The sequence below is a fragment of the Somniosus microcephalus genome, chromosome 14 (assembly GCF_052327205.1).
Source record: "Somniosus microcephalus isolate GS21.2 chromosome 14, FLI_Smic_1.0, whole genome shotgun sequence".
Classification (NCBI taxonomy): domain Eukaryota; kingdom Metazoa; phylum Chordata; class Chondrichthyes; order Squaliformes; family Somniosidae; genus Somniosus; species Somniosus microcephalus.
Window position 1 is genome coordinate 48707858 of NC_141000.1, and position 26685 is coordinate 48734542.

A 26685-nucleotide genomic window follows, 5' to 3' on the forward strand; every position below is an offset into this window, starting at 1 on the left:
CCCAGCCTCCGACATGATTTTCCCCTGATTTGGGCTTGTTAAGCCCGCCCAGAACGTTTCCCAGTCCAATTGAAGGAAACGGGTTTGATGACCTGGTTTCCTTAAAGGGACCATGCGCAAATTCACTTTAACATTTGTGCTGTCAGTGTTCTACAGTATTGAGGTGCTGCAAACTCTGACAAGTACTGCACAAAGGCACAGGGCTGCACCCAGGCTCTCCCATGACTCCCCCCATATGCTTATGGAGGGAGTCACAGCACACAAGGAGGTCCTCTTCCATTCCAATGGGCGGAAGAGACCTCCCCAGGAGATCAACGCAGCCTGGTTGCACATTGCAGAGGAGGGCACGAGCAGGGATGACGTCAGGAAGACCAGGCTGCAGTGGCACAAACCTTTCAACGATCTCAATAAATCACAAAACGTTACTGCAAAGCCACATCCAACCTCATCCTGCTGTGCCACTCATTACATCCCCATCACTCTGCCATCCCTACCCTACTCTTGCACATCCTTACTCACACCAACTTACCTTGCACTTCCACTTATCCCTCTCTATCTACATTAGCACATCCCCATCTCACCAGCCACCCCTCACCCTCACCTTCATCCTAGTCCAATCATACCAACTAACAACACCCAAGGGTAGGCACTTGAGTGTTTTAGCCAATGTTCATGTGAAGTTTCTGTTAATGTGCTGTCAAACATTGAAATCTTTATTTTCAACACTTTGCGTTCTTGGACAGATTTGTGTGCACCTTTGGAAGTGGCTTAGTGAGTTATAGTGAATGGTACCCCCCACAATGGTTATGAGTGTGAAAGGAATGGCTTGGGCATTGTAGGGATGCTTTATGTTGTTGGTATGGGGTGGTGCCAATCTGGCGCATCATGTGGCAGCCAGGGTGTGCAGCGTCAAGTGAAGTAAATCTGGCCATGGTGAGACCATCCCTGGCGTCCCGGGCAGCAATGTGGTCGGGTGCTGATGGCCTGTTCAGCATCAAGTGATTGCAGAGATGGTTGGTGTGATTGTTGGTGCTGCTGGTGTGCCTGGTGATGCTGGTGTTGCGGCTGATCATGGTCAGATTCTGAGGACCAAGGTGAGAGAGCATACCCATGCTGATTGAATAGATGGCAGGTGAACTTGAAATGACAGAAGCGATGTCAGTGGTGAGAGAGGTTGCTCCAATGAGGTGACACTGGAGAGTTTGCTCCAAACACTTGCAACCTGCACAAAGCTCAATCTGTCTTCCAAATGCAGTAAGCAACAGCTTCTGAGCTTGGAAAGTGAACAGCTGTGAGATGGGAGCTTTTATAGCGCATTTTGAGCTGTCAAGTAATGAGGTGATTTCATGGTCATTCAACTACCGCCCAGCTTAACAGACGTGATCCCCGAACAGCACGGATCCTGTTGGTGAGCTGGTAAATTCTAAATAACAACAGAAAATGCTGGAAAAACTTAGCAGGCCAGGCAACTTCCGTGGAGAGAGAAATAGAGTCAACGTTTCAGGTCGAAACCCTTTGTCAAGACTGAAAAAGACTAAATTCTAAAGGTGAGCTCAAAATTGTTGTTGATCCTCTGTTGACAAGGTCATAATGACCTGAATTGCCTCCCCCGCCATTGCGTGTCAAGTCTGCTCAGCACTGACAGACCCGACATTTGGTAAAGGTGTGTGGTGGCGGATTGACAGCGGGGTCCCGACCCGCTGTCAAAAAAAACACTTTCCCACGCGACCTGCCACCGATCGCACCTACTGACCACCCAGAAAATTCCCCCCTTTGGGTGAGATACTGGAAGGCTGATGGCGATGTGAAATTGTACCCCAGTGAGGCTTCATGAGAGGACATAAAAAATTGTGAGAAGAAAAAGGTTGGAATTTAGGTTGGCATTTGGAGCAGGAGCCCAGGAATCAGCTCTTTGCTGGTTTAGAAGGCTTGTATTCCCTTGCTGTTTTTCACTGGACTTCCCAAGTAAAACAGGAGAGTTGTGAAAATGGATACTGGGCCCTCCTTCTGGTGCAATCTTGTTACTAATCAATGCTGAAATATCCATATTTTGCAATGTGATAGCAGAGGCAGGTTTTATCAGTAACTAGTTTAAATGTAGATGACAAGATAAGGTATAAACGCAGTGTTATGACTAGAATGGCTGTAAAACAGAATGACAGCTGTGCATAATTTCCATGCTACATTCCCTTGAACTGTAGAAAAATGCCAGCTGTGGTATTATGATACCATCTTGGGATTGTGTCTGGAGAGAACGATTCTAGCTGCCCATCACGTGGGTGACCGGTGTCTGACTGGTGGGTGCTAGTGGTGGGAGCAATGATGAGCTCAGTGTGGCACACAAGAAGTGTATTGGCTTAAATGGGAATTTTTCAGTTGCATAATGGTATTAATATGCTAAATTAACCCACTGACAACAGGCATTGTCTCATGCTTCCAATGATAGTGTCATAATTGATGTTGACTTGTCTATTGAGTTCATACAATGGGTTGAAATCAAGAGGATGAAAAACAGGAAGTGAAGGTGTGTGGGTTTAACACACAGAAGCAAGCCACTGCCCCAGGTTGCTGACATTTGTTACTACCTGCGGTACATTTTTTAGGTGCATACAATGGCATTTCCCAGGCCAGTGTGAAAATCATTAAGATGACCATTTCAAATTTACTCAACACTAATTGTAAAGTTAAAGATTGTTATACGGTATTGTCGCATCCCACCCTCCCTTTTTTAATATGTACATCACCAGTGTTGCTGCTGCTCTCCCTATTTTGGTCCTCTTTGCACTGCATATAAAGAAAGGTGAGCGAAAAGTCAGATTTCTTTTGTAGGTTTCTCAAATCATGCTTTAATAGAATTAATATATTAAACATAACAAATTTAGCAAATATCAGTTTTGATGGGATGGCTTATCATAGAGATGTGGCGGTGAACTTTCACTTTTTTTATCTGTGGAAACAAGTGCCAGTGGATCAGCTGCCCGTTTTGCACGCAGACCGATTTTTGTTTCCATCGATGGCGTGTAAAGCAGGCAGTAGCGGCCAATCGGTTCCACCCATTTTCTGCCTGGCAGCAAGTGAAAATTCACCCCATGATGTCAGTAATTTGAAAATTGTGTCGGATATTCAGTGCATGAAACGGTTAAATGCATGAATTTTTTGAACTTCTAAGACACTGTAGATTCTTCAGTGCAGGTTTTAAGGCTACAGTTCCCCATTGAGTGAGTGGCTAATCCTGGCCAAACCATTGTGAGGAGGCAGCAATTAGAGTCCAGGGCGGGTCCACAGAGAAGTGGGGGGGGAGTATGTGTATTCTCAAACACTGCCTGACAGCAGAACCTGGATCTGCTAGAGTCGTACTGTCAGCCCTGGGCCCTGACAATAAACCCCCAAAAAACCAAAGTCCTTGTGTTCCAGCAAAGATCCAGACATCAGGGACCCAGAATAAATTTCACACTCGGAACAACTAAAATTGAACAAACCACTAACTACACATACTTGGGCTTAAAAATCAGTTCTACGGGAAATTTTCATCTGGCTGTGAATGAACTGAAAGAGAAAGCAAGAAGGGCTTTCTATGCCATTAAAAAATCAATCCAAATAGAAATCCCAATTAGCATTTGGCTCAAAATTTTCAAATCAGTAATTGAACCAATTGCACTCTATGGCAGTGAGGTGTGGGGACCACTAACACAACAAGAATTTGCAAAATGGGACAAACACCCAATTGAGATCCTACATGCCGAATTCTGTAAAAGTATCCTCCGGACTCAAAGGAAAACCGTAAACAATGCATGTAGGGCAGAACTAGGCCAATATCCATTAATAATTACTATCCAAAAAAGAGCCACCAAATTTTGGAAACACCTAAAAATGAGCAACCCCCACTGCTATCATTACGAAGCCCTGAAATGCCAAGAGAGGATCATAAAGAAGAATACCCTCAGTCAACTAGTCCTGGGACTCAGTGAAGTAACTACTAACACTACGAACAATAACCAGCCCCAGGACAGTGACATCGTAGCACAGAGAATTCGACCCAACACAATTGTCACTAAGCAAAAGGAAAAATATCTGTCATATTGGGCAGAAACAACAAAAACCCAAAACAAACTCAATTGCTACTTGGCCCTAAACAGACAATACAACATGGCTGAATACCTGACCATGGTAAAAGATAGCAAATTGAGAAAAACCTTGACTATGTACAGACTTAGTGAACATACTGGCTATTGAAAAAGGCAGACACAGACAGACCTGGCTGACAAGAGAGAACAGGATATGCTCTCACTGCAGTCAGGGAGTGGTGGAGACAGAGATGCACTTCCTCACAGCTTGTGGAAAATATCAGGGCATAAGGGAGAATTTCTACCCAAAATTCACAAAAATATGCCCTGAATTCAGAAATTTGAATGACGACCAAAAACTCCCATACCTACTAGGGGAACAGAGAAATTGTGTAACCTTAGCGGCACACTATGTTACAGCTTGCCATAAACAGAGGGACAACCATTAAATCTAAGAAAAGAGTATATACAAATTATATGAATGTATATTTATACACTCAGGGATATATCTGTTTATACACTGTATGGATAGATCTGCGTTTATGTGTTCAACCATAAATGTTTTTCGATGCTTTGGCAACATAAGATGTACCTTGTCATGCCAATAAAGCGATTTGAATTGAATTGAATTGATAGAGGCTTGAGGGGACTAGTCTGTCCCTAGTCCTTTTAGACAGGGATGGTGCATACCACCTGTCAGAAAACGAAGGAGATGGGGAAGGAAGAATCAAAGAAATTGTATTTTTGTTACCATGGGTATGTATGAATTGTAAAATACTTTTCTTTTTATTCCAAACTTTGAGTAAAGTTCAACAAACTTAGATCCTAGCCTCTTAACTGTGCGACACACGCATTTTTCTAAATGCATCCCATGGGAACAAGTAGGTTTGGGGAGTGCTTCTGAACACAAGTGTTTGCAAACAAAATACGTCAGTATGTTTTTTTCCATGTGTTGCAGAGACGATGAACATTTGCTGATCCAGCACTACTGCCAGAGTCTGAACCAAGAGTCACCATTGAGTCAGCCTCGGAGCCCTGCTCAAATCCTCATCTCATTGGAGAGTGAAGAGAGAGGAGAGTTGGAAAGAATTCTAGCTGACCTGGAGGATGAAAACAGGTTAGAATGTGGCAGAACAAGTACAGCAGAATCAGTCTGGAGTGATGTACTCGACCGTTCAATAGTATCAGGCTGACACTCCAGTACAGTACAGAGGGAGCGCTGAACTGTCAGAGGGGCAGTACTGAGGGAGCGCTGAACTGTCGGAGGGGCAGTACTGAGGGAGCGCTGAACTGTCGGAGGGGCAGTACTGAGGGCGCGCTGCACTGTCGGAGGCGCAGTACTGAGGGAGTGCTGCACTGTCGGAGGGTCAGTACTGAGGGAGCGCTGCACTGTCGGAGGCGCAGTACTGAGGGAGCGCTGCACTGTCGGAGGGTCAGTACTGAGGGAGTGCTGCACTGTCATAGGGGCAGTACTGAGGGAGCGCTGCACTGTTGGAGGGGCAGTACTGAGGGAGCGCTGCACTGTCAGGGGCAGCACTGAGGGAGCGCTGCACTGTCGGAGGGGCAGTACTGAGGGAGCGCTGCACTGTCGGAGGGGCACTACTGAGGGAGCGCTGCATTGTCAGAGGGGCAGTACTGAGGGAGCGCTGAACTGTCGGAGGGGCAGTACTGAGGGAGCGCTGAACTGTCGGAGGGGCAGTACTGAGGGCGCGCTGCACTGTCGGAGGCGCAGTACTGAGGGAGTGCTGCACTGTCGGAGGGTCAGTACTGAGGGAGCGCTGCACTGTCGGAGGCGCAGTACTGAGGGAGCGCTGCACTGTCGGAGGGTCAGTACTGAGGGAGTGCTGCACTGTCATAGGGGCAGTACTGAGGGAGCGCTGCACTGTTGGAGGGGCAGTACTGAGGGAGCGCTGCACTGTCAGGGGCAGCACTGAGGGAGCGCTGCACTGTCGGAGGGGCAGTACTGAGGGAGCGCTGCACTGTCGGAGGGGCACTACTGAGGGAGCGCTGCATTGTCGGAGGGGCAGTACTGAGGGAGCGCTGCACTGTCTCGGGCAGTACTGAGGGAGCGCTGCACTGAGGGTCAGTACTGAGGGAGTGCTGCACTGTCGGAGGGGCAGTACTGAGGGAGCGCTGCACTGTCGGAAGCGCCATCTTTCGGATGAGACGCTAAACCGAGGCTCCGTCTGCTCTTTCAGATAGATGTAAAAGATTCCATGGCACTATTTCAAAGAAGAGCAGGGGAGTTATCCCCGGTGTCCTGGCCAATATTTATCCCTCAATCAACATTACTAAAACAGATTATCTGGTCATTATCACATTGCTGTTTGTGGGAGCTTGCTGTGTGCAAATTGGCTGCCACATTTCCTACATTACCACAGTGACTACACTTCAAAAAGTACTTCATTGGCCATAAAGCGCTTTGGGACGTCCGGTGGTCATGAAAGGCGCTATATAAATGCAATTCTTTCTTTTATCACTTCCACCCCTAATTGCTACATCCCATTTTGAAAGACCACTCAATAGCTGCTAATTATGGAGTTTAAACCCATCTGCTGCCTTGCTATCGTTAGTAATATTAAGCTGGAGTAATGCTCCCAAATCATGATCAGATTCTTGATGGTTTTCCTGGATGCCAGTGAGTGAAAATATGCTGATGCAAGTGGGGAAACAGATCGCTGTAGTGGTATTTTTCTAAAACATTATTTGCTAAAATATATAGAATCATAGAATGGTTGCAGCACAAAAGGAGGCCATTTGGCCCGTCGAGCCTGTGCTGGCTCTCTGCAAGAGCACCTCAGCTAGTCCCATTCCCCCGCCCTGTCCCCATTGCCCTGCAGATGTTGTTCTTTCAGGTACTTATCCAATTCCCTTTTGAAAGCTGTGATTGAGTCTGTCTCCACCACCCTTTCAGGCAGTGCATTCCAGATCCTAACCACTTGCTGCCTAAAAAAGTTTTTCCTCATGTCGCCTTTGGTTCTTTTGCCAATCGCCTTAAATCTGTGTCCTCTGGTTCTTGACCCTTCTGCCAATGGGAACAGTTTCTCTCTATCTACTCTGTCCAGACCCCTCATGATTTTGAACATCTCTATCAAATCTCCTGTCAATCATCTCTGCTTTAAGGAGCACAACGCCAGCTTCTCCAGTCTATCCACGTAACTGAAGACCCTCATCCCTGGAATCATTCTCGTAAATCGTTTCTGCACCCTCTCTAAGGCCTTCACATCCTTCCTAAAGTGCAGTGCCCTGAATTGGACACACTGCTCCAGTTGAGGCCGAACCAGTGTTTTATAAAGGTTCATTATAATTTCCACACTTTTGTACTCTATACCTCTATTCATGAAGCCCAGGATCCCGCATGCTTTTTTAACTGCTTTCTCAACCTGCCCTGTCACCATCAACGATTTGTGCACATATACCCCTGGATTTCTCTGTTCATGCATCCCCTTTAGGATTGTACCCTTTATATTTCCTCTCCTCATTCTTTCTACCAAAATGTATCATTTCACACTTTTCTACATTAAATTTAATCTGCCACGCGTCTGCCCATTCCACCAGCCTGTCTATGTCCTCTTGAAGTCTATCACGATCCTCCTCACTGTTCACTATACTTCCAAGTTTAGTGTCATCTGCAAATTTGGAAATTGTGCTTTGTACACCCACATCCAAGTCATTAATATATATCAAGAAAAGCAGTGGTCCTGGTACCAATCCCTGGGGAACACCACTGTATACCTTCCTCCAGTCCGAAAAACAACTGTTCACCACTACTCTCTGTTTCCTGTCACTTAGCCAATTTCGTATCCATGCTGCCACTGTCCCTTTTATTCCAACTTTGCTGGCAAGCCTATTATGTGGCACTTTGTCGAACGCCTTTTGGAAGTCCATATACACCACGTCAACCGCATTGCCCTCATCAACCCTCTCTGTTACCTCATCAAAAAACACGATCAAGTTGGTTAAACACGATTTGCCTTTAACAAATCCATGCTGGCTTTCCTTAATTAATCCACACATGTCCAAGTGACTTAATTTTGTCCCGGATTATTGTTTCTAAAAGCTTCCCCACTACCAAGGTTAAACTGACCAGCCTATAGTTGCTGGGTTTATCTTTACACCCTTTTTTGAACAAGGATGTAACATTTGCAATTCTCCAGTCCTCTGGCACCACCCCCGTTTCTAAGGAGGATTGGAAGATTATGGCCAGTACCTCCGCGATTTTTTCCTTCACTTCCCTCAGCATCCTAGGATGTATCCCATCCGGTCCTGGTACAGCCAACCTTTCTGGTACCACATCTTTATCAATTCTTATCCTATCCAGTATCTCCTCTACCTCCTCCTTTACTATGTCCATGGCAGCATCTTCTTCCTTTGTGAAGACAGATGCAAAGTACTCATTTAGTACCTCAGCCATACCCTCTGTCTCCATGCGTAGGTCTCGTTTTTGGTTCATAATCAGCCCCACTCCTCCTCTTACTACCCATTTACTATTTATATGCCTGTAGAAGACTTTTGGATTACCTTTTATGTTAGCTGCCATTCTATTCTCATACCCTCTCTTTGCCCCTCTTTTTTTTCATTTCTCCTCTGAACTTTCTATATTTAGCCTGATTCTCAAGCTGACATCTGTCATATGCGCTCTTTTTCTGCTTCATCTTACTTTCTATCGCTTTCGTCATCCAGGGAGCTCTGACTTTAGTTGCCCTACCTTTCCCACTAGTGGAAATGTACCTCGACTGTACCCGAACTATTTCCTCTTTAAAGGCAGCCCATTGTTCCACTGCAGTTTTGCCTGCCAATCTTAGATTCCAATTTACCTGGGCCAGATCCGTTCTCATCCCACTGAAATTTGCCTTCCTCCAATTAAGTATTTTTTACTTTAGATTGCTCTCTGTCCTTTTCCATAGCTAATCTAAACCTTATGATACTTTTGATCACTGTTCCCTAAATGTTCACCTACTGATACTTGCTCCACTTGACCTACTTCATTCCCCAGAACCAGGTTTTTCTCCAGGAACCCACCTGTTTTCAGGTGGTCCCAGTATGGCGCACTATGGAAAATGGGATGGAGAGGGCCACCGCTGAATCTCTGCCCCTAAATCAGCTTTCCAATGTTTTCCTTCCCTCACAAGCAGGGATATCCACCATCTAGCCATTGCCTGCCCTGCCGCATTTAAATGACAGTGAGGAGATGGGACTTGAGACAGTGGTTAATTTCCATGCCTTGCCACCTCAGTACCACCGACTCAAAATAAGACGGGCTGTAATGTGGGGCTAGGGTACATTTGCAGCTTCCATTTCCAGTGCAGCAGCCAGCCCGCCACCACCCCCCACCCCCCTGGCAGTGGCTGGCTCAGAGATACTGCAGGTCGTCCGTTCTGCTTATGTAATTGGCCCCAACCCAGGAAAAAGAGCCAGGGTTGGAATGGCAGGTGGAAATCCTCCCCCTAGCCCCCTTCCAGCAGCAGGAGGACAATCCAAAGTGGAATCTCTTTTATAAAAAAAAAAGAAATCTGACAACCAAGAATTGCCCCATTTGACAGCTTGTTAGTCTTATACATACAAGAAAATGTTAACATACTTGGTCAGTATCCTGATTTTCTCACCAAAGCATGAAAAATGCTTACTGACTGTGAATGTTCTTAGAGGGTATGCAAAAACACAGAGGGTGTGAAATTCAACTTGAGCGGCAGTACAATGTCAGTTGAAAAGAAAATTGGGCGGGACGTATAATAGGCGGCTGATCTGCTACCACAACTGCCTGTTTTGCGTCCCTGCTGAAGTTGAATTTTACCCCCCACCCCACCATCAGAGTCTCAAACCTTCACTAATATCGATGTGATCAACATTTCCCTTGAACTCTGTGATTATTAGGTTCAGACCTATGGACATGGTTGGTGAAGCATGCTCAGATGTAATGGAATACAGAAAGAACCAATTACTGAACGTATTATCTGGTGGAATTTTTCTTCTAACATTAACACTTGTCAATACTGATACAAATGGGAATTAACCCTCTACACACTTAAATCTATTAGCATACTTTCAAATTTCATTTCAGAACCCTAAATCTGTTCATCATAATTGAAATGTTGATATTTGTTATCATAGGCGGTTGTCATCCAAATAATTTTAGTGAAGCTCAATGAGAAACCTCATGACCTCAATGTTCTGCCATTTCGAATAATTAGAATATTAATCAGTTTAGCACAAAGACCTTAATGTGAATGAACACCACACCAGCTTCTTTTCTAAATACCCTCTCAACCCCAACAATATAGTTCCTTTAGTTTGTATGCTTTTGTTTTCAGAAATCTTCAATCTGAGTATGAGAGGCTGAAGGAGCAGCATGATCACAAAGGCCTGTCTCCCTTGCCATCCCCTCCTGAGATGATGCCCATTTCACCACAGAGTCCCAGGGACGCCGAGCTAATCGCTGAAGCCAAACTGCTTCGTCAGCACAAAGGTCGCCTTGAGGCCAGGATGCAGATCCTGGAAGATCACAACAAACAGTTGGAATCCCAGCTGCACAGGCTGAGGCAGCTGCTGGAGCAGGTAAGGGGAGGAATGCCTGGGCTTATTGAACCTGTTGGCTGCAACAAAAGAATGACCAGCCTAGCTTTCCAGGTCTCATTGCTTCTTCATAGTGTGGAGATGCCGGTGTTGGACTGGGGTGGACAAATGTAAGAAGTCACACAACACCAGGTTATAGTCCAACAGCTTTATTTGAAATCACAAGCTTTCGGAGCGCTGCTCCTTCGTCAGGTGAAGTGGAGAGATGCATAAAGACACAGCTTATATAGTCAGAGAATAATGTCAGATGTTTACAGGTAATCTTTCCAACTGCCATTTATCATACCTCGGCAGAGAGATAATCACAGCAATCAAAGGTGTGAATGGTGTCCAAACAGGTCATGATGTAATGTTTTCCTGACTGACCTGTTTGGACACCATTCACACCTTTGATTGCTGTGATTATCTCTCTGCTGAGGTGTGATAAATGGCAGTTGGAAAGATTACCTGTAAACATCTGACATTATTCTCTGACTATATAAGCTGTGTCTTTATGCATTTCTCCACTTCACCTGACAAAGGAGCAGCGCTCCGAAAGCTTGTGATTTCAAATAAAGCTGTTGGACTATAACCTGGTGTTGTGTGACTTCTTACATTGCTTCTTCACAGTCTTTTTATTTTTTTCTACTAATTCCCAATAGCACAAGAACATTCCCCAACTAAGAGGGCAAGCAGGGAACTTGCACTAAGGGCTGTGACAGTGCTACTCTTAGTTTGGGGTGACTCCTCTTCAACTTTCCCTCCTGGTGGAAGTGTTTTGCCTCTACTTACAACCTCTTCTGATAACCTGATGTGGCATCTCAGGATCATGAAGATGTGTTCTACAGGCCCATGGTACAGGGCTTTGGAGCACCAAGACTTTGTACCACTGCATTTTCACAAGTGGCGAGGTTTTAATTTTAAAAATGATCAGACTTCTGAAACTATTCTGAACCAAAGCCACAGTATTACTAAACACTGTGTAGGAAGCAGGAGGATATTATTTACTCCTCTCTGCTGCTGACACACTTTCTGGTGCAAATATCAGTCTGGTCTCACTATCCCAAGTAAGCCCAGATTATGATCCTTTGACCGGTTTTAGGCTACTGTTGAATGCTATCAGGTTAGTCCTAAAGTGGTCTCAGATCATGTTTTATCTGCAAGACATAAAGTGAATGCAGAATAACAAGTTGTAACCTTCTTCCTCATTGCTGTTTGCAGCCACAGACGGAGGTCAGGGTAAATGGTACTACAGTCTCCTCCCCTTCTACTTCCTCGCAAAGATCAGACAGCAGCCAGCCAGTGCTACTCCATGGAGTCGGCAGTCAGACTTCAGGAATAATGGGTAAGAAATAGTTGTTGCAGCATTGATGACCTCGTAGGTGACTCAGTGAGAAAATGCTCCGCTAACTGCAGTGTGATCACAAGAAGGGATCCTGTTAACTTACAGGTACATACTGTACCTGTAAGTTAACTTGTACGATCCTGTACTTTTGAAGGCATGTTACATTTTGTGAATGACAGTTGTGGAGCAGGAGAAATGACTGAGGGAAACAAAGCACTCCTGTGATATGGACGATTGGAGCTCGAGCATTTCTGCGTTGAGTTCTTGTTCAGAAGTTCTGCCTGAGTTCTGCCATTGAAACTTGGTTACCCTCAGCAACCAACTCTCACCACTTCTCAATCACTTTGCTGGCTATCTAAGCGCACTCAAGAGAAATTAAAAGGGGTAATGAGTCCTGTCCGGCAACCCTGTGTAGAGAAACATTGACCACAAAGAAGTCTAAGACACAAACCATTAGGGTCTTACTGACGAAGGAGCTTCATTTTAACAAAAAAGGGATAAGAATGGGAGACGATTTGTTAAGCTTATTTATTCATACATCCTTTTTTTATTACCCCTTTATCCATACACTATTCTTATTCTTGAATTCTGGGATGTGCCTTTTAATACCAAACAGGTTACAATCCCCCAAAAAGGACCAGATGCTGTCTGTAGTCTGTTGTCATGGCTACGTTCGGAGTTCTCAGCTAACTACTTTGGCTGTGCTTCTGTTATATAAGGAATAAGAACATAAGAACATAAGAAATAGGAGCAGGAGTAGGCCAATCGGCCCCTCGAGCCTGCTCCGCCATTCAATAAGATCATGGCTGATCTGATCCTAACCGCCAATCCACTATCACAGAACCATCTCCTGAATCTAACAGAATTAGACACACGAAATAGGAGCAGGATCAGGCTACACGGCCCCTGGGCCCGCTCCGCTACCCACAGGGCCATGACCGATCCGAACCTAGACTCATGTCCAAATTCCTGCCCGCTCCCCGTAACCCTTAATTCCCTTTACTTCTAGGAAACTGTCTATTTCTGTTTTAAATTTATGTAATGATGTAGCTTCTACAGCTTTTTGGGGCAGCATATTCCATGGACCTACCACCCTCTGAGTGAAGTAGTTCCTCCTCATCTCAGTTTTGAAAGAGCAGCCCCTTATTCTAAGACTATGCCCCCTAGTTCTAGTTTCACCCATCATCGGGAACATCTTCCCCGCATCCACCCGATCCGACCCCTTCACAATCTTATATGTTTCAATAAGATCGCCTCTCATTCTTCTGAACTCCAATGAGTAGAGTCCCAATCTACTCAACCTCTCCTCATATGTCCATCCCCTCATCCCCGGGATTAACCGAGTGAACCTTCTTTGTACTGACTCGAGAGCAAGTATGTCCTTTCTTAAGTATGGACACCAAAACTGTACGCAGTATTCCAGGTGCGGCCTCACCAATACCTTGTACAACTGAAGCAATACCTCCCTATTTTTATATTCTATCCCCCTAGCAATGAAAGCCAACATTCCATTGGCCTTCTTAATCACTTGCTGCACCTGCATACTAACCTTTTGAGTTTCGTGCACCAGGACCCCCAGATCCCTTTGTACTTCAGTACTTTCCAGTTTCTTGCCATTAAGATAATAACTTGCTCTACGATTTTTCCTGCCAAAGTGCATAACCTCACACTTTCCAGTATTGTATTCCATCTGCCAAACCTCTGCCCACTTACTTAGCCTGTCGATGTCCCCTTGCAGGTTTTTTATGTCCTCCTCACTCACTACTTTCCCTCCCATCTTAGTATCATCTGCAAACTTTGATATGTTACACTCGGTCCCCTCCTCCAAATCGTTAATATAGATTGTAAAGAGTTGGGGACCCAGCACTGACCCCTGCGGAACACCACTAGTTACTGATTGCCAGTCTGAGAATGAACCATTTATCCCAACTCTCTGCCTTCTGTTAGATAGCCAATCCTCTATCCATGCCAGAATATTACCCCCAATCCTGTGATTTTTTATCTTAAGCAATAATCTTTTGTGTGGCACCTTGTCAAATGCCTTTTGGAAGTCTAAATACACTACGTCCACTGGTTCCCCTTTATCCACCCTATACGTTACTTCCTCAAAGAACTCCAGCAAATTTGTCAAACATGACTTCCCCTTCATAAAACCATGCTGACTTTGTCCTATTAAATTATGATTATCCAAATGTCCTGTTACTGTCTCCTTAATAATGGACTCCAAAATTTTACCTACCACAGATGTTAGGCTAACCGGTCTATAGTTTCCAGCCTTCTGTCTACTGCCCTTTTTAAATAAGGGTGTTACATTAGCAGTTTTCCAGTCTGCCGGGACCTTTGCCGAGTCCAGGGAGTTTTGGAAAATTATTACCAATGCATCCACAATCCCTACCGCCACTTCCCTCAAGACCCTAGGATGTAAGCCATCAGGTCCAGGTGACTTATCTGCCTTGAGTCCCATTATTTTACCGAGTACCACTTCCTTAGTGATTTTGATCGTGTTTAGCTCCTCCCCCCCTTTAGCCCCCTGTTTGTCCAGTGTTGGGATATTCTTAGTGTCTTCTACTGTAAAGACTGATGTAAAATATTCATTCAGTGTTTTTGCCATCTCCATATTTCCCACCATTAATTTCCTGGTCTCATCCTCTAAGGGACCAACATTTACTTTAGCCACCCTTTTTCTTTTTATATAACTATAAAAACTCTTACTATCTGTTTTTATATTTTTTGCTAATTTACTTTCATAATCTATCTTCCCTTTCTTAATCAATCTTTTTGTTATTTTTTGCTGTCTTTTAAAGTTTTCCCAATCCTCTATCCTCCCACTAGATTTGGCTACCTTATATGCCCTTGTTTTTAGTCGAATACTATCCTTAATTTCTTTACTTAGCCACGGATGGCTGTCTTTTCTTTTACACCTTTTTCTTCTCAGTGGAATATATTTTTTTTGGAAGTTGTAAAATAACTCCTTAAATGTACACCACTGATCATGTATCGTCTTACCCTTTAATCTATTTTCCCAATCCACTCTACTCAATTCCGCTCTCATACCTTCATAGTCTCCTTTATTCAAGCTTAGCACGCTTGTTTGAGATCCATCCTTCTCACCCTCTAATTGAATATGGAATTCAACCATGTTATGGTCACTCATTCCAAGGGGATCCTTTACTAGGACATTTTTAATTAATCCCGTCTCGTTACACAGGACCACGCTTGCCCCCTGGTCGGTTCAGTTACATACTGCTCAAGAAAGCCATCCCTAATACACTCAATGAACTCATCCTCAAGGCTGCTCTGCCCAATTTGATTTGTCCAATTAATATGATAGTTGAAATCCCCCATAATTATAGATGTTCCCTTATTACAAGCCTCAACTATTTCCTGATTGATACTCCGTCCAACAGAGTTGCCACTGTTCGGAGGCCTATAGACTACGCCCACTAGTGTTTTTTTCCCCTTATTATTCCTTACCTCCACCCAAACTGTTTCATTATCCTGATCTTTTGACCCAATATCATTTCTCTGTATTACAGTGATTCCTTCCTTTATTAACATAGCCACCCCACCTCCCCTTCCTTCCTGCCTGTCCTTCCTGATCGTTAAATAACCTGGTATGTTTAATTCCCAGGCATTGTCACCCTGCAGCCATGTCTTTGTCACATGAACATAGCGCTCACTAAAAGCAGGATCAAAAGCTCTCCATATTTACTTGCACATAGAAGCACACAATAGTCACATGACATTGATTATAATGAAAGGGGGGGCGCAATAGTGTGGAGCTAGACAACTGAACAACTCTTTGGGTCACACCAAAGAATGCATGTAGCAAAAATAAAATAAATCAAGCCATTATAAGTTAAACCTAATTACTGGTGCACTGCTGCCAAGTAGCATTAAGCTGCATTAAAGTAGTAGTATAACTCCAGCCTAATGATAACGGTTAGGGAGTCAGGTTAGTGATATCAAGAGAACTTCCTGCTTTTCCATGATCCCATGGGATCTTTGATAGGCTGTATAGGCAGACAGTCTCATTCAAAGGACAGCACTAGATTATGCACACAAGTCCTGCATGTGGGACTTGAAACCACAATTCTCTGAACTTGAGGCAAGAGTACTACCAACTGAGCCAAGCTGACACTCTGAGGATCCTGTCTTCACAAGATCACGAGACAGATACAGAGAAGGATGCAGCCTGTTGTAGGGCAACCATCCAGATAAAAAAAAAACTACAATCTCTACTCCATCAAGTATACAGCTCTTTCATAGTCAAATGTTTGGCATACATTTTATTTGCTATTAAACAAAGGGCCAACTATCACTTTCATCATAGACGCCATAGGGCCGATTTTCTGAATGCACACTTCCAACACCAAAGCTTAATCATCCCAGAGCATGTGTTTGAGAAATTGGCCCTGGTGTAAGTGGTGCGAGGAATTGTTCAATGTGATTTATGTCATTCTGATGCCTGAATTCTAACTTGCCCCAAGTCCCGTTTACCCATCCATTCCTCTGCTGCTTTGGCTCTCGGTCCGGCAACATCTCAGTTTTAAAATTCTCATCCTTGTGTTCAAATCCCTCCATGGCCTCTCCCCTCTCTGTGCCTGTAACCTCCTCCAGCCCTACAACCCTCTGAGCTCTCTGCGCTCCTCCAATTCTGGCCTCTTGCGCTTCCCCAATTTTCATCACTCCACCATCGGCGGCCATGTCTTCAGCTGCCTAAGCCCTAAGCTTTGTAATTGCCTCCCTAAATCTCCGCTTCTCTATCTCTCTCTCCTTTAAGACGCTCCTTAAAACCTACCCTTCCGACCAAACTTTTGGTCACCTGTCCTAACAGCTCTATGTGGCTCGGTGTCCAATTTTGCCTGATTACGCTCCTGTGAAGCACCTTGGGATGTTTGTACTATGTTAAAAGTGGTGTTATAGACATGCAAGTTGCTGTGTAAGGAAATACTAATTTAAAAGAGTGCTTTTTAAATGTTGTAACTTGCAACTGCATTTTGGTATCACGATAGAGACATGTGATTAACAAGTTGAAGATTAAGTGCAAATCCACTTGAGTGGAACTTCAGGCAGACGATAGGTTATGCTGGACATCGATATTAATGAAGTTGTAAATTAGGAGGGTGTCTGAGGGGGAAAAAATCGAGAAGCACAGGGAGCCAGTAGAACCTGACAGAATATTTTGAAATATTAGCGCTAATCTAATTAAAGGTGCCTGTCACGTTTCAGGGTTTTTGATCTTTTTCATTCTTCAGGGAAAGGATTTGGGAATGGGTTATGCTATGTTTTAAAACAAAATGAATTCACATAGGTTTAAAATATAATCGCAGGCTGCAGGAATTAAAGTTAACTTGGAAAACAGTGACAGGATCGGACAAAGTCAACATGGATTTACAAAAGGTAAATCGTGCTTGACTAATCTGGAATTTTTTGAGGATGTAACTGGTAGAATAGATAAGGGAGAACCAGTGAATGTGGTGTATTTGGACATTCAGAAGGCTTTCGAGAAGGTCCCGCATAAGAGGTTAGCGTGTAAAGTTAAGGCACATGGGATTGGGGGCAAGGTACTGACTTGGATAGAGAACTGGTTGGCAGACAGGAAGCAAAGAGTTGGAATAAACGGGTCTTTTTCCGAGTGGCAGGCAGTGACTAGTTGGGTACCGCAGGGATCGGTGCTAGGACCCCAGTTATTCACAATATATATTAATGATCTAGATGAGGGAACTAGATGTAATATCTCCAAGTTTGCAGACGACACAAAGCTGGGTGGGCATGTGTGCTGTGAGGAGGATGCAGAGAATCTCCAGTATGATTTGGACAGGTTGGGTGATTGGGCAGAAGCATGGCAGATGCAATATAACGTGGATAAATGTGAGGTTATCCACTTTGGTGGCAAAAACAGGAAGGCAGATTATTATCTGAACGGCAATAGATTGGGAGAAGGGGAAATTCAACGAAACCTGGGTGTCCTTGGGCACCAGTCGCTGAAGTTAAGCATGCAGATGCAGCAGGCGGTTAAGAAGGCAAATGGTGTGTTGACCTTCGTAGCGAGAGGGTTCGCGTACAGGAACAAGGATGTCTTGCTGCAGTTGTACAGGGCCTTGGTGAGACCACATCTTAAGTATTGTGTGCAGTTTTGGTCGCCTTATCTGAGGAAGGATGTTCTTGCCATGGAGGGAGTGCAGCGAAGATTCACCAGACTGATACCTGGGATGGCAGGAATGACGTATGAGGAGAGATTGGGTCGATTGGGCTTATACTCGCTGGAGTTTAGAAGAATGAGAGGGGATCTCATTGAAACTTCTAAAATTCTAACAGGACTAGACAGACTAGATGCAGGAAGGATGTTCCCGATGGCCGGGGAGTCCCGAACCAGGGGTCACAGTCTAAGGATAAGGGGTAAGCCATTTAGGACAGAGATGAGGAGGAATTACTTCACCCAGAGAGTGGTGAACCTGTGGAATTCTCTACCACAGAAGACAGTGGAGGCCAATTCATTAAATATATTCAAGAAGGAGTTGGATATATTTCTTAAGGCTAAAGGGATCAAGGGATATGGGGAGAAGGCAGGGACAGGGTACTGAATTTGGATGATCAGTCATGATCTCATTGAATGGCGGAGCAGGCTCGAGGGGCCGAATGGCCTACTCCTGCTCCTGTCTTCTATGTTTCTATGTTTAAACAGTTTGTGCAATGTAGCAGCTCACAGTCTATTTCAAACAGAGACAATGAAAGTCCCATCCCAGACCCATTGGGGAATTTAGACACCCTGCCCACAATGGAGAGGGTCGAGGTGAGGGTAAAAATGTTAAATTGCATAATGCGACACCAAACCGCTGATTACACGCCTGCCACCATTTTTATGGCGGTGGGTTGCGTGCCGTGTCTGTGTCTTGCTCTTGCGAGGCGGGACACCTCATTATAATATTTAAGTCAGGCTTCCACAGTGCAGTTGGGAGCCTGATTTAATTTTTAACACTGACCAGCTGGGTTTCCTCGGGTTCGGATTCCCGGCTGCTAAGTGGAGACAGGAGCAGCCGAATCAAGCAGGTAAGTGCTTTTTATAGCACTGATTTGTCAGCCAGGAGCCCCGGCCACCCAAACAAACCTTCTGCTGCGATCGGCCAAACCCCCCCCTGCACCGCCCCCCCCCCCAACCCGTGATCCCGAGCCTTCTGCCCAGCGATCCCCCCCTCCCTCCCGATTGCCAGTCCTACCCAGCCCCCTTCTGCCTAGCGATCTCCCCCTCCCTCCCGATTGCCAGTCCCACCCAGCCCCCTTCTGCCCAGCGATCTCCCCCTCCCTCCCGATTGCCAGTCCCACCCAGCCTCCTTCTGCCCAGCGATCTCCCCCTCTCTCCCGATTGCCAGTCCCACCCAGCCCCCTTCTGCCCAGCGATCTCCCCCTCCCTCCCGATTGCCAGTCCCACCCAGCCCCCTTCTGCCCAGCGATCTCCCCCTCCCTCCCGATTGCCAGTCCCACCCAGCCCCCTTCTGCCCAGCGATCTCCCCCTCCCTCCCGATTGCCAGTCCCACCCAGCCCCCTTCTGCCCAGCGATCTCCCCCTCCCTCCCGATTGCCAGTCCCACCCAGGCCCCTTCTGCTCTGCGATCTTTCCCCGTTACCGAGGAACGTCCCCATGGTCCCCGGCAGCGGCCGTCTACCGTTGGCTTTCCCACGGGAAATGGATGAAGAAAATGATTATAAAGTTAAATTTGACAGGACCTCCGCCTTCCCAGATATTCCGGGTTTCCCCCCACCGCCCAAAACCGGGCACCCTCCACCAGTGTTCCCCAATCGGGAGGCCCTGCACAGGCTGCTCGCCAGTCGCTGCCGCTGGGAGAAATGTCGCGCACGTGGCCGCTGCAGCAGGTTTAAAGGGAACGTGCAGCAGGAAAAAAATTAGGGGGAGCATTGCCATCCACACCTCCCTGTAAATATCAGGGCCATTAAGTCAAGATGGTCCCTATTCATTTTGGCCCCTATGCATTTTGAGAATAGCAGATGTTGAGACCCACACCCTAAAGGTGGGACAGAGACATAATCAGTTTTATTGAAAAGCATACTGGCCAATCACTGAATTGGAAGGATGTCAAAGGGATAGCCTTTTGACTCCCTGTGAATACACAGAGAGGAAAGGAAAAAGAGATAAATAGGCAGCCAGCAATGCCTGGGGTGGAAGCCTGGGCTAGCAAGTGGAATTTCACTCATCTCAAGACCAGAGCTGTTCAATATCAGAGGCTGACCAGGAAAAGTTAAGCTAGCCCACCTATAGTTAGAGATTGGGCAGAACGTAAGACACCCTGGCCACTTACGGGAGTGATCAGCACCGCCCAACCAGAGAGAACAGTGTGGCATTTCTTTTTTTTGTTCTTGAGGTCTCTGTAGTCAGTTGAATCAAGGTGAGATTTGATTACATCTGTTCCTCTGTACATTTACTTGTCTGTAAAAATAAAACAGCTTAAGGATTCATATCTGGCCTTGTTTCAACTGAAGTGTTTCAATCCACTTTCAAGTGAGAAGTGCACATGGGGTTATTTGTAAAGACATGTAATGGGGGTGGGGTTAAAATTCAAATTCAGCGGGGGCACCAAATAGGCGGTTGCAATCAGCCATCCGATTTCCTTTTAACATTGGGAAGGAAATTTGGGCAGGGCGTATAACAGGCGGCAGATCCACTGCCACCCATTTTTGCCCCCACCAAAGTCAGATCACAAGGGGGGTGCCTATTGTTACACCCCTGGGTTACGCTATCGTATAATTAGAGATTGGGCAGAACGTAAGACACTCTGGCCACTTACCGGAGTGATCAGCACCGCCGAACCAGAGAGAACCGTGTCACTGAGTAACCAATGATTGTAAGAGTTTAGAGTAACGTAGCATTTCTCAAGTAGTCCCCTAGATGCAGCAACCACTGCCTACTAATGTTCCCTGTAATTATTTTTCGGGCCGTGCGGCCCCTTCAAAATACCGTGCGTGCGCGGTTTTTCTATTGAAAAGCTGACTGCGCAGGACCCCTGGAGATGCAGGGAATATTGCTGCCTACATTACTTGAAGGAATTTGTAGTAAATATATTTTAAAAAGCGTTCTTGTTGTGCTCTCATTTTGACCCCTTTTTGTCCCCTCCTCTCCTGAAGGTGTGACTGATGCTTGGAGATGGTTTCCACCGCTAGTTACAGTCCTCTGATGCCTCACCCAAGTGGTGCTTCTTCATGAGCTGTTTGACTGTGGCAGCTATCACAGCCAAACCAATCCTGTCCAGACGCACAAACTTTTTGACGTGGGTCACTTGAATAGTGATCAGGGTGAGGCGAGTTGATTTCCCACCCCATAGTATAGGGGTCCCTGCGAATAATTGTCATGTCCCCAGAGTTTCCCCAGATGGGATCAGCTAACTCAGCACAAGTCCAGGATTAAACCAGGTACCTTCCTGGTTTACATGACCTAATACTTCATTAGGCAGTGCTTCTGGCACTGAGGCTATTGGGACCTTTCCCTTCTGCTGCTTCTAACAAAGCTCCAATGGTCCAATGTTCTGTGACACTGAATTAGATCATTGATTATAAAAGTGATGGTGATTCACTAGGAAATTGGGAGCCCTGGGGATTGGACATGCTGACCTCTAAGCACAATTCTCTAAATTGCGTTTCAGTCGACTGAGCCTCACAGAATTTACCCTATAGTCTCATATGTCCCATCTTTTTTGTATTGATTAGGAGAAATGGTTTGTTAGCAGCACTGAAAAGCTTTTAAATATCAACTTACTAATGGTTGTTTATATTGACTAGAACTAAGTGGTAAGTACATATTGCACAACTGAAAATTCATTCAGAAAAAAGAGATTATGTTTTCGGCACTGAGGTGACTACTTGAAAAATGTTGCCTCACCCTAAAGGGCTAACAGCAACTGCTCATTATAAGTTGTGCCAAAATAGATCTTTGATCAAAATATTAAAACGTTACCTGCTTAAATCCTGAACTACCTCTAGTGAGTGTTATATAAAAGGATCCGTCTGTATGTCTGTCTGTCTGTCCGTTATACACTCAAAAGTTATAGAGCGTACCTACACATATGTTATATCAAAAGAAAGCTTATGATTAGGGAAGTTTCATAGGCATATTTACTTTTTGGTCAGACAAAAATTGTTCGGACAGTATACAAAAAACGTTCAAAAATCCGCTCATTAGCGGTTGACCAATCCTACCGCTCATTAGCGTTGAGTGACGTGATGGTTGACCAATCCTACAGTTCAGTGACCTGATGGTTGACCAATCGGTGCGTCACGGGGGGCGTTTCATTCCGTGTGTGGGCGGGACCTAATCCTGTAGCCTCCCGAAACGTAGCCGCCATTTTTTTCACTGCTTTTACTCAACAGCGAGCGGGGCAGCTGCGGCGGCCTACCGGAGCGGGAGGTGAGTTGGGGTCACTCGGTCCGGGCCTGAAAACCGCTTGGCCCGAGACACAGAGCGGGGGAGCGGCAGCGGCCGGCCGTAAACCGCGTGGCCCTGTAAACTGCCATTTTACAAAAAAGCCTTGGCAACGCCGGGCCCCCCCCCCCAGCTAGTACAGTATATGCATGAAGTGATTATCAATGTAGCACACCCTCAAGTGGCTGGTGCCAGTGACCTTTGCATCCCTCCAATTTTATCTGGAAAATAGGTGTTCGAAACACCAATATGAAAAAGGGCCAGGAAGTTCGGGGAGGATGGGTGTGGGATAGCATGCAGATGGAAGACTGCATGCAGCAAGAGGACAGGCAGCAGGCAATTAATTTTAGTTGTTACATTTTTAAGAGATAATTTGTACAATTAATCGTTCTATAAGCTGCAATGGCATATTCAATATATTAGTGCTTATACTGCTAACAACTGAATCATAGCAGAAGAGCTTCATTCAAGTATATGCGTGAGGCAACAGAAATAGGTTCAGAAACTTGAGATTTATGCCTTAGTGGTGATTAACTGCTGGCTAGCTACAATTTCAAGAACAAAAATTGCAAACTGTCAAGTGAATTTTTCTTCAAATAGTTTGGCAATTATATCAAAAGAATTATTAATAGTGTTGAAACTGCACTTCTCTAACCTGGATTATACAAAATTACGTTATCGGAATCCTATGCAGGAATTGAACTGTGCCCAAGGGGAGTTGATGTCTAACTTCAGAACTGCTATTTTCACGCCACTGACATGAAATTCAAACACATGAAAATTAATATTTAATTTGTGTTAAAGTTCATTGATCTAGAGAAATTCATTTTTGCTAACTCTTAACATAATGGGATTTTTAATTATTTCTGTGCTGGCTATTTGTCATTCTTTTGTATTAATAACTCTGCGTGAGTAAAGCAGACTAAGCAAAACAGCAAGTGAGTCACTGACCTTCATGAGAAAGTTTGCTTTTGTATATAAAAACCCTGCAAAGAAATTAATGTGATAATGTAATACTCAATCCATTAATAGTACATCAAATTGTAACAAGTTGTTTATTCTTTGGACAGTGAAATTCTGTGTTTTTATTCTAGCTTTCTTAAAAAGTTATTTAACCAGCAGAATCATCCTTAGAGCGTTTCTTTTGTTTTAATTTTATGTTCTCAGGTTGAGGACTCACAGAGCAATAGTCTCTTTGCACCTCTGGTCAGGTAGAGTGTAAACCAGGCTTGGTTATGATTTAGAGCTTGTTTCAGGTTTCTAACGTTTGCATTGTTATTCTTTTTATCTCCACAGTTTAGGGCTCCCTCAGCTCCGTCCCAATGTTGATGTAGATTCTTCTGCATCCTTTGGAGTTGGGAGGTCATAATTCATGGTATTTGGACATAAAGGATAGAAATGTACCAATGAAAGCAAATTTTAAATCAAGGCAGTTCCTCCTTTCTCCAATCCCTCTTGTGATTTATGGAACCATGTCCCAGCACTCCCACATATTTCCTCACTGCCAGTAAGGAGTGTACTGTTGGTTGATCCAATATTGATTCTTTCTACTACTTCCTACCTTCCACTTACATTTCTACAGTGCTTCTCATGAAGAGGAGGCCACCTCCCAGCACTTTACATTGTTCAGGAAAAACCATTGGATGGAGAGCAGAAAAAAAGGGGAACGGAAGGGGGTCGAGCACAAAGTTGAAGGCATGGTCAAAGAGATGGATTTTAAGGAGGTCTTTGAATGCAGGACAGAAGTGGCATGACAGAGAGATCTAGGGAGGGAGTAACAGAGGACAAGAGCGTAGCAGCTGAGCAAACTTGCCACCAAAGGGAGAGCCGGGGACAAGGAGCAACATGGTGGGGTGTACAAGTACATAGGCTGCAGGAGATTGCTGAGGTAGGTTAGGGCAAGGCCATGGAGGGATTTATTACTAGCTGATAAATTACTAGTTGAAGTCCCATGGCATTGTACACAGGCAAAAATGAAAAGAATTATCATGACACTTTAGCACCAATTTTTTAAAACTTTAAAATGAGTTTAGAATTAGTACTGTGGCTAGTGACAAAGTCTCCGAGCCCTGCCACTCAACCACTTCAATCTATCAAATGACAGTAAGCTGGACTGTTTGATTTTAACAAGGTCCAACTTAAATTTTAAAAATTGGATTCTATAATCAGTTACCATCGAACAAGAGTACTTAATTGAATTAATAATGAGTAAAGCAATTATGCACAAGAACTGTAAATTATTGATTAATCGTTTTGCAGAATGATAAATATCTCCCTGTGGTTAATCCAGAGCAATTACATTGTTGGGAAGTATGATTACTTTTGTTGAGAAGCTCAGGAAGGTTTCTGATACACTGTGGCAGAAAAAGCATCTGCAGTCTGTACATAAGGCCAACTTGGCATTCTTTATGTCTGTTATTTATGGCCAGATCAAAAGTGGAAGAGAAATGATACCAAATATTGCTTGGGAATCATTCCTGGTCCTTCAAACAGTTAACTCTAATAATGCACAACCACTTAGCAATAAGGTAATGTGTAATTCCTTTGATCGTTAACAGAATACATGTGTCTTTTTATTTTAAATTGAGGTTTTAGTGAATCGTTTTATCTTCACACTGGCACTCTGTCCCCAAAAATGCAGCATACAGACATATTACTTGTGAGGCCTGAGAGGACTGATGACAGAGAAGCCTTGTTGAGACCAATTTCAATTTAATGAGCAAAATTTAGAGAAAGGACTACTATCAATCACAACAGGAAATTGTTGATTTTTTGCCACTAGATGTAATTAATGGTTTTATAAATCATTAACTGTAGATTTACAATACACACCACATCTAGTGGTAGTGAAGTAGTACTTTATCTGATGCCACGTTCCCAGTGTGCTGCCCTCACAGGGAATGTGGCTCGGAGAATTGGGTCTACAGTGTTAAAGTAACCAGTGTTCCGTGTGAGTTCCTGCTAGAAACAAGTGATCATGGAATTACCCTTAATCTCCACTCACTTAAAGAGCAGATGTCATAGAATCATAGAAGTTTACGACACAGAAGGAGGCCATTCGGCCCATCGTGTCTATGCCGGTTGAAAAAAAGCTATTCAGCCGAATCCCACTTTCCAGCTCTTGGTCCGCAGCCTTGTAGGTTACAGCACTTCAAGTGCATACCCAAGCACTTTTTAAATGCGACAAGGGTTTCTGCCTCTACCACCCTTTCAGACAGTGAGTTCCTGACCCCCCACCCTGTGGGTGAAAAAAATTCTGCTCAACTACCCTTTAATCCTTCTACCAATTACTTTAAATCTATTGACCTCTCTGCTAAGGGAAATAGGTCCTTCCTATCTACTCTATCTAGGCCCCTCATAATTTTATACACCTCAATTAAATCTCCCCTCAGCCTCCTCTGTTTCAAGGAAAACAACCCTAGCCTATCCAATCTTTCCTCATAGCTAAAATTCTCCTGTCCTGGCAACATCCTCGTAAATCTCCCCCTCTGTACCCTCTCTAGTGCAATCACATCTTTCCTGTAATGTGGTGACCAGAACTGCACGCAGTACTCTAGCTGTGGCCTAACTAGTGTTTTATACAGTTCAAGCATAACCTCCCTGCTCTTGTATTCTATGCCTCGGCTAATAAAGTAAAGTATCCCGTATGCATTCTTAACCACCTTATCTACCTGGCCTGCTATCTTCAGGAATCTGTGGACATGCACTCCAAGGTCCCTCTGTTCCTCTACAATTATTGTGTATTCCCTTGCCTTGTTAGCCCTCCCCAAATGCAATACCTCACACTTCTCCAGATTGAATTCCATTTCCCACTTTTTTGCCCACCTGACCAGTCCATTAATATCTTCCTGCAGTCTACAGCTTTCTTCCTCACTATCAACCATATGGCTTTTTTGTATCATCTGCAAACTCCTTAATCATGCCCCCTACATTAAAGTCTAACTCATTGATATATACCACAAAAAGCAAGGAACCTAGTACTGAGCCCTGCGGAACCTCACTGCAAACAACCTTCCAAGCACAAAAACACCCACTACCCTTCGGTTCTTCCCACTTAGCCAATTTTGGATACAACTTGCCACTTTCCCTTGGATCCCATGGGCTTTTACTTTTCTGAATTGTCTGCCATGTGGGACCTTATTACACGCCTTGCTAAAATCCATGTAGACTACATCAAACACGCTACCCTCATCGACCCTCCTTGTTACCTCCTCAAAAAATTCAATCAAGTTAGTCAGACATGACCTTCCCTTAACAAATCCATGTTGACTGTCCTTGATTAATCCGTGCCTT

The 26685-nt window shown here is 44.6% G+C and overlaps 1 protein-coding gene across 10 annotated transcripts in view; it reads left to right on the plus strand.

Annotated features, from left to right (window-relative positions):
• dmd (dystrophin) overlaps positions 1–26685 on the plus strand; it is a 2562635-nt gene that overhangs the window by 2506601 nt on the left and 29349 nt on the right. For all 10 annotated transcript variants that reach the window (XM_086007360.1, XM_086007362.1, XM_086007361.1 and 7 more), the window contains 3 exons: positions 5023–5181; positions 10376–10619; positions 11838–11961. In XM_086007360.1, the coding sequence (XP_085863486.1) occupies positions 5023–5181; positions 10376–10619; positions 11838–11961 (527 nt within the window). The remainder of the gene's footprint in view (positions 1–5022; positions 5182–10375; positions 10620–11837; positions 11962–26685) is intronic.